The 9,275-nt window shown below is 39.2% G+C and overlaps 1 protein-coding gene across 14 annotated transcripts in view; it reads left to right on the plus strand.

Annotated features, from left to right (window-relative positions):
- BICC1 (BicC family RNA binding protein 1) overlaps window positions 1-7,597 on the plus strand; it is a 397,066-nt gene extending 389,469 nt beyond the window's left edge. For 9 of the 14 annotated variants that reach the window (XM_060406437.1, XM_060406436.1, XM_060406439.1 and 6 more), the window contains one exon: window positions 4,953-7,597. In XM_060406437.1, the coding sequence (XP_060262420.1) occupies window positions 4,953-5,083 (131 nt within the window). In that variant the 3' untranslated portion in view covers window positions 5,084-7,597. Of the gene's footprint in view, window positions 1-2,224; window positions 2,303-4,952 lie in introns of those variants that run through there. The other 5 variants (XM_012105078.5, XM_060406435.1, XM_060406443.1 and 2 more) reach the window with 1 other exon arrangement.
- Window positions 7,598-9,275: the final 1,678 nt, after the last annotated feature.

Below are 9,275 nucleotides of genomic sequence, written 5' to 3' on the forward strand. Positions count from 1 at the left end.
GTCTGTCTCCCAGACCACTGCCTTTGTTCATCTTTTGCGTGTTCTGTGTATTAAGAAGATGCTGTGTGTGTTTACTAGGTACCTCCCATGTGAAAGGAATGGCCAAGAGTCATAACAGTGTACCTCAAAAAGGTGTTTAGGGAAATATGAGGAAGAAATTTGGGAGGCAACAAAATAAGGTTATGGAAGATTTTCTGATTAAGTTCATGAATGCCAATTTTACATGTGTGCCAGTCTCTCAAAAAGAGACAGCAAGGGCAGAAGCCAAATGTTAGGTGTGATGAGAAAATTATGTTGCTTTTTCAAAACATCAAATTTGCAGGCTATGCCTTTGAGGCCAGCAGTGGCATCCAACTGGTGAAAGTTCTTTATAAACAACATTCGCTAATCAAATCATCAAATGAAATTAAAAGCCTCAGTGCTTTTCCATTTTATTTTAGCAGCAGATTGCTTTTCCATTGGATTATAGAAGCAGATCAACCCCACCGACCTCCCCACAGGAAATCTTGTATACAGACCTAATATCCGAAGCAGATATAAGCAGAACAGTCTTGAAATGGGGTAGAAACTGAGCTACTGAGCAGCCTGGTAGGCCTCTCCATGGATAGAGCTCTGTACATAACAGTTTGAGAAGTCTCCTTGCCCGCTGTGTCCCGAAGCAGCTGCACTGATGGAGCTCCATAGGGCGGCCACTGTTTTCCTTGTTCACTCGTAAAATTAGCTTGGTTATAGTGGAAGGAACACTATTCACATAAGGAGGTCCGAGATTTGCCTCTCCAAGTCATGCACCCTTGGGTGAATTTCCAGATCTCTTTTGATTTTGGTTTCTTCATGAAGATAGACTAGAGTATATGATTATGTCAGGTCACCTTCCACTTCTAAGATCTGTCCTTCCATATGGTATATCATCAGACACAGTGAAGATAACCTATAATTTTAACAATATGTATCATTGGTAGGGTACTCCCCCTTGTTTTTTAACTATCTGTGGCAGTAGAATAGCTTTCAACTTGTTTAACTGAAAGCTAAGTTTCAGAAGGCTACTTCTGAACCCAAATTAACTTCATATATTTTTTATATTTCTTTTATTAATTTGAAAATGAAATTAATATGCTACTTGGAACTTTATTAACTCAATCACCATATCTATACTGTGGGGCTGCATGTCTAAATGTGGGGCCACACATTTATACCATAGAAATGTATGTTTCAGAACTCTATACTTTTTCACTAGAGGTCTGTGGAATGTCTGTGACTGTATAATGAAAATTAAGTTGTTTCTTTGTGCAGCAACCCAATTCCAAACTGTAAAGCTTCCAGCAACAAGCAGATGTCTCTAAAAGTTTTCATAGATTCCAGGTAGATCATCAGTACTTTTACTCTGGAATACATTGGTGATGATTCTAGGTCGGTTTTGGTGCGGGGGGTGGGGGGATTAGGGTGCAAAACATGAGGGGTTTTCAGTTCTCATTTAAGAAAAATATTTTCTCTAGTCATCATCTTCAGTGTGGTTCTGTTGAGGTTATATCCTGCTTCTACAGACTGCCTCTCTCAGTGGGGTTCACAGGTCCTCTTGCTTTTAAACGGAATTAGAAACTTTGAATAAGATGTGTTATGAATGCTCTGTACAGCAGGAAGTGTTTGATTATTTTAAGGGTGATTTTGGTGAGTGCATTTGTTTGAACCTGGTAAATCATTTTCTCTGCAAGGAGTAAGTTTTTGAGAAACCCTTCATTGAAAAGCTTCTTTTTCCAATTCAGTTCCTCTGATAACAAAGACATTCATTTAAAGTCTCAGGACACTTCACTTCTAGATAGACGCAGGGTAGCAGGGCGGCCTTAGCATTTGTCTTGTGGTTACACAGGTTGGCTAGATAGAGAGTTTGCTCAAATTATTTTTTAAAATTTTTGTAGATTTTTAACTTATAATTGAGTTGTTCTTTCAGTATCAGGTTTTGGTTAGCTTTTAATCTTGGGCCAGAAGACACATATTTTAGTATTACAGGAGGAGATGAGATTTCTCTCCTCTAGAGATGGATCAGAGAAAACAATTTTTTTCCCCCCAATGCATGATTTTTGGAAAATTCATGGATTTCTCTCTGAGTATGGTAGTGATTGGTTAACTAAACGTACAGGGACTAAATGACGGGAAGTCTAGCATCCTATTGACAGGCTTTCCACCACAGCCTCAGGTAGATCTAACATTTCCCGACCTATTCTTTTAGTTTGTGACTCTGTTCAGATCCGCAACAAGATCCTGAGAGCTGCCAGGATTGTGTGAACCTTGGAATTTCAAAGAAAAAGGTTGGTATTTTCTCAAACTATCCCTTAGGCTTACTGAAAAAAATCAGAAGAGGGAGCTTGCTTTTTAATTTAAAAAACAAAAAACTAAAGTCTCTTCAGTAGGGCTTTGATCCTTGATAATCTCTCTGAAAAGATTTCTTTCTCTGCTTCACACTTGGAATATCTCTATGTATGTACTGTTAGAAATTACATCTTTAGGGAATGGCTGAAATTCTTCATGATCATTTATTCTCTCAAAAATCTAGTTGATGTGACTTTTCAGAATGAAGTTTTCAATGTCTATTAAATTTTTTTGTCTTCGATGGCCCAGTTATTCTCCATGCCCATCTGAAAACAGTGTTTGATCTAACTCCTTTCTTTTCCTTCTCTGTAGTGGGGGAATGAATGTCCTCCTGACTCATGGGTTCTTGCCCCCAAAGGAAATGGAGGCCAAAGAAAGTCTCCTATCTGAAGGTGATAAAACTTTTCCAGGCTGTGTTTAAGGGGAATCATTTATTTTTAACTCTCCTTAAGTTTGCCTTTAAATATATTCAATTCTGTCTTGAATTGTGAATTTTATATATTGTTTTTAAAATGAGATACATGTAATAGGAATGTTATTGCTACTGTGTTTTTGTAGGAACTTGAGACACTAGCCATCTGTATGCATGCCTGCATGTGTCTGTTGCTTGTAATATTTTCCTTGCTTCTTTATTTCCTAAGCTTTGTTTTTCTATTTAAAAAGTAATTTTGGTATAGACATAAACTGTGAAGGAAAGCTCTGTTCTCTGGCATACTGGAACTACCAGTTTCTCAGCTTTGTACTCCTGATACCTCAGGTAGTCTCTGCCCAGTGGATGGATCACAGCAGCTTGCGGCATAGTCCTTTGCATCAGGCAGGCAGGGTTTCAGCTTTGTCACCAACAGCCACGTGGGCAAGTTACTTCGTCTGTTTGTAAAACGCAACTTTCTTACCTGTAAATTGAGGATAGTAATACTATCTGCCCCTTAAGGAGGAGTTAAATAGCCCACAACGAATGTAGGCTGTAATAAACTACTGTTGTTTCTCTTTTCCCCTGAGACCTAAATGTGCACAGGAATGGCATGTCTCCGCTCTTGTATCACCCCTATGAGACAGTCAGTTACATTTTGGAAAGCAGTGGCGTGAAATGTTAAGGGTTCTGGTCCCTCTTTAAGAACTTGGGACACAAGAGTGTGTCTGGCCATATGGCTGTCCCTGGCCACCTCTGACCCCCTGCCACCTGCTTGAGTCTGTTCTCGTCCCCAGCATTCCTGTAGCAAGCTGTAGCTTTCTGTCACCTCCGAATTTAGAATGGGGCTGTGTGCGTGAATATGGTTGAAGAAGTACTGGGTACTGTGCAGACTGTTGAAGGCAGTGACTCCCGTGCCTCGCCACCCTCCTAGAGAAAGACAGCAGCTTCAAGCATATGAACTGTTTAATCCGTATATTTGAAATAGAATAAATCTGAAGATACATTTGACCCTTGAATCACATGAGAGTTAATCCTCATGTGACTTATAGTCACCTTTGTGTCCACAGTTTCTTTGCAGCTTCCACCCACCCTGTAATACTGTAGTATTTAGTGTTGAAAAATATCCATCTATAAGTAGACCCACTCTCTTCAGATCTGCGGTATTCAAAGGTCAGCTGTATTTGCATTTGGTGGCTATCAGAAACACTGCTTTCTGGTCTGATAATTGTTTACTGGTATGTATTCATTAGTAATAATTACGTCAGTTGACTTGAGGGTTTGCGAACGTGTGTGTGGAGGGGAGGACAGGGCATTGTATAGTCATATACAAGGTAGGCTGCTTCAATTGTTCACTATTCTGATTAATAATTTTAAGTTAGGAAAAGACAAACTAAACAGCACTCTGGTTCAAAACTAAATTATTTAAAACTTAATTCCAGGATCTTATTAGTTTTTCCCTGAAAAATCTGGATTCACGTATTGGTTGTTTTCAATTGTATTGATTTCCTTAACTGTTGCTGTTTTTACTAAGTTGATTTTTTTATTCAAGGAAACCTCTCACTGATATATTTCTTCATATAACTAACTCTTTCTGACTCGAGTGTAGGCACCGTGAGTCAGTGGAGCCACCGGGCTGTGGCTTAACACGTCAGTGTGCTTTCTCAGTATTCTCATGTTTAGGTACGAGGTCCTCTTTTCATGCCTGACTTAAATAATTGAATGATCACTTTGTTTGACATGGATGAGTCTAATGAGCTGTAATAATGTTCTATGTCACTGGTAATACATCCTGTCATATACCTTTCGCCAACTTTGATGGTTCCCCTCCCTTTGCCTCTGAAAGGACATTTAGGGTAGGTCAAACTATTTTGTATATTGGAGCTTGAAAAGGTTCTGAGAATGACATATTCCTTAGAGAGTTTATAAACTGCAGTAAAATGATTTGCTATGCTTGGTTCTCTCAGCTACACATGCTACCTTTCATATCAGACTTTTGATTTTGAGCATTTCAAAAATGTCTTGATGGTCAACTTAAAGGTTTTCCTTTTGCTACCTACCGGACACCCCCCGCCCCCCAAACCTACTGCAACACCATTTTTTGAGCTCTTCTGCCACGTCCTGAAGATTATAGAACTTCCCCCTTGCATTCCTAATAAGTCTCTGTTTCTCTCTCCAGAACTAAATAAAAACCGAAGAAAGCTCTTTGAACCGCCGAATACACGCACCTCTTTCCTGGAAGGCGGAGCAAGTGGGAGGCTACCCCGTCAGTATCACTCGGACATTGCTAGCGTCAGTGGCCGCTGGTAGCGGTACCCTCCAGGCATATGCCCTCCAGCTGTCAAGCTGGATGCAGAAGATCTGTGAACGGCCTTCACTGCACACCGTCCTCAGCATTCTGGGTGTCTGGTATCAGGACCAAAGCATCTTATTCACGCCTGAACTTTGTGCCAAGAAGGAAGAAAAAAGAGAAGATGTTCTTATGTCATCGTACCAAATGCCACATACAGATTACTTTTTTTTTCCTAATGGCAACTGGACAGAATTTGCAATATGGGGGTAGGGCTTTATATCCTCTTTTTTATTTACCTATATAACATATGCACTGATTTTTTACTTAACATGAAGGATGAGTTGACATCTGGGATGCCAGAAAACACAGAAGTTATTTTGTTTGCTTGTTTTAGTATTTGGGGATTTTTTTTTTTTTTAATAATCAAAGTGGAATTTTCTGGTACTGCTTTAAAATAATTATTGAGGTCTTTCAGCACTTTACACTTTCTAATTTCTTGTCCTGTGGAAATTATCTCTCTCTCATTTTTATGTCACCTGATGTATTGGTACAAATCAGATTTAGTCACATTTTTCTGACTGCGTTAAACTTTTATTTGAAATAGTACTGGTTTAATAGTTTTTGTGCAGAGTATTCTGTGACTTTGGGAAACCTAAGTGACTCCACTTGGTTATGGACCAGTTCTGTTCATTTATGTCAACATCCTAGAAATACTTTATAATGAACCAAGTTCACTGGAACAGGTGCGAGCAAAGAAAGACCAAATGGACTTTGCAATATTAACCCTTTGCAGTCATCATATTTAGCTGCTGCCTTTATTGCTAAAGTGATTTTAATGGTTGTCTGAAGGCAAAGGGCTATTTTTAGTATACTGCCACTAAAGGACACTTATTTATATCAAACTTTTATTTTTAGATATTATAAGCATACAGTACATAACTGATTAAATTGATATCTACTAGAGATTTATGGTAGAGAATGGACGGCATTCAATAACTGGAGCCCTAGATTGTCACTTTATTTAAAAAAGACAAATAATCATCTGACAAGACAGCACTGTTGCCATGAGGAGGAAAAATACATTACTGTCCTTATGTACACATTAGCTGTGCTCCATATGGTCACAGGACTTTCCTAAAACCATATCAGTCTGCTTGAAGTAGACTTGGGTTTCTTGAGACTGGAAAGGTTTTATTTAAGTCTCTATCTAGGGTGACAGTTTATAAAGATAGCAGAGTTCTGAAGGAGGAAAAATAAGACTATTCTGTAAGCGGCTAAACTCATTGTAACAATCTTGATACTGTGAAAGTCCCAGAAATCAGGCAACGTTGTTTTCTAGGTCTTTTCAGACATCTTTTTGTGGATTTATGAAGGGTTTTCAATCCATGAAGACAATCACTAAGTGCCTCTCTTTCTTCAAAGCAATATTATTTCCAAGTGTATGAATTTGTTGGAAAACCTCCCCATTAGGAAATGTGGTGACTTACCTGTACTGTAATGACTTATTTATGTTCAGTATTCAAGACTTGCTTCTGCGTGGACATAAACCACTGTTGAGTGCCCTCCACAGAAGGTGTTAGAGTCATACAAACAACTGGGGGCTTTCGTACAAATGTGGGGTAAGAAATACTTGGCTAATCATTAAAGAACAGAAACCGAGAGAGAAATATTGCACACAGAAAAATTTTCACTTAAAAAGTACTGGTTACCTTGAAGGCATAGGTAATGGGCCTGTCATAAAGTTATCAATTATAATAGCACTAAGGGGATATGTCCATTCCTAAAAGGAACTGTATCTGCTTATGGATGTAGAACTAAATTGTTCCCTTTGCAAACAGGACGGAACTATGCTGCACACGGGGAACATGGATGCAGGTCAGCACATAGAGCTCCCTGACATATACGGCTGTATGCACACATCATGCCACACATTCAGCAGAGAGTAAGAATTCCAAATTTGTTTCCTGTGCAAAAATACAGCGCTTTAAATTTTACCATTTCTTTAATGAGATCTTGGTCCCCGCAAAATAGTCATTTGGAGTCTTTTCCCAACTTGCCACCGTGCATTTGCAACAGGAGGAAGATGGAATGAATTTGCAGTATAGAGTGGATATAGGTTTTATGAACAGTGCTTTGATATTATGCCAAAGGGAAAACTCTCCCAATTAAACTTTTAGATTAAATAGAGTGGCTAAAAAAAAAATAAAAACACTGGAAATTACTTTTCTCACTTTCTCGATGCAATGAAGGGAATATGACACTACAGTATACAGTGTTGTCAGTGTTATATGATGCACAAAATATTTGGATTATTTGAATAAATGTTTTTAATCAATCTGTGCCTTAATAGTGACCGGTTATCTGTAAATATAGAACAGATACAGATTGTATTTTTGTGTGGGTTTTTGTCCTTTTAGTGATTTTTTTTAAATGAGAGATGGAATTAAACATTGAAAATGGGAATTTTTCTAATCTAATCAGTTGTTATATGAAAAATAAATTTATATAACCCCTTTGTATTGCCCTTGCTACATGGAATGTGTCTTTGTTTTCTAACTTTTCTATTCTGAGCAGAATTGAAAGACATTTCTGCAAGTAGAATTAAATATCCACTGTCCATGCTCTTGTTTTGCATTGGCAGTCCTCATTTTCAGCAAAAAACTAAGGCACTTTATTTCAGCCAGAGAATCCAGCACCAGTAATCAATCATTGTTTCTGTGGCCACCAATAGGTACATATAGAAAGAGTAAGATGATGAAACACGTTTTATTCTTATTCATTCTTCTTTTTTAAAAATACAGACTCAAGTGTATGATCGCTTTGACAACCTCATCCATCAGCAAAGGAGCTCCTTACTAAAGTGATACTGGGCTTCCTGACCCAGGTTCCCATTTCAGAGACTGACTATGCCAGCAGAGTGAATGGTTATTGTGCCCTGCTCTGAGATTGTGTCTGAACTTACTCTCAAACAGAATGGATACTGGACTGTTAATTCTGAGATTTGTCTAAATCTCAAAGAAACCCTAGCCTGCCACCCATTATACTCCCAGAATTATCCCCAATTACCTGTGCTGGTGTTTCTTAAAAATTGTTTCTAGCACAATAGTTCTTTTGATAACTGAAATATTACTGTGAACCCAATATTCTAGTATTCCTTCATTATACAAATACTTAAATGAGGGCTAAGTACCAGGCCCTGTTCTAGGAACACCAGTAAATGAAACATAAACCCTTATCCTCACTAAACTTATATTTGAAATGAAGAAAGATGGAACTGTTGAAGAGGGATTGAAGGATGAAACATCTACCCTTCAACACAGGCCTCCATGCATTTACAGCTTTCCAAGGGAACTTGAGTGCTGTCTAGAAATCATGCTTTTTGACAAAATGACTGAAAGTACCCATCTCATAGAAACAGGCTTGTGCCTTCAATGCACGATATTATTCACAGCCTCCTTTCCTCCTCTGTCTACGTTTCATAGGTTTAATCACATTCTTGAAAGGAGTGTGTGATCAAAAGTGATGGTACAGCTTTACATGATGACGCATCACTTCTTAGATTTGACTCCAGGTGACTCTGCCATATTTAGAAATCAGATTTACCTTGAAAGAACATGAGGTTTCTACCCCTGAGGATACTCTGAGAATGCAGTCGTAGAGAATGGTATCACCAAGATGCGACAGTTCATTCCTCCTTCACTTCCCCTAACTAAAAGGAAACCTGAAAACTGTTCATGGATAAGATACTAGTGAGAGGGGCTTGCAACAACCAGCCCTTGGATCTTGGCAGTGTGAGTTCCTATCTGCTGTGCCCAAGTAGTAGTCCCAAGCAGCGGCTTTGCTCATCTGCAGAACCAAGAAGGTAGCACAGTCTGACCAGGGAACTCAGAGGGGTGCAGGTTTGGCTGATTCAGGTCCTCAAAGGAGGAGTTCTTCAGGCTCTGGAGCCTGGTCTGCCCCACCCTCGGTAGATTGTGACTGCCCACCCCATCTGCAGGGAGGGCTGGCAGAACACCTGGAAGTGGCTGACTAACCTGGTAGTACTCAACCTGAGAGGGAGAAGGGCAGAGCTGACCTCAAGAGCAAAGCAAGCAATCCTGTTTGACCAGGGAGCCTGGGCCAGTTGGATTGGCTTGAGTCAATACCACAAACAGAGAGACTTACTGTCTTGGAGATGCTCCTCCCACTGCATTGAGGAAGGGAAATAAA

Source organism: Ovis aries, chromosome 25, assembly GCF_016772045.2.
Source record: "Ovis aries strain OAR_USU_Benz2616 breed Rambouillet chromosome 25, ARS-UI_Ramb_v3.0, whole genome shotgun sequence".
Classification (NCBI taxonomy): domain Eukaryota; kingdom Metazoa; phylum Chordata; class Mammalia; order Artiodactyla; family Bovidae; genus Ovis; species Ovis aries.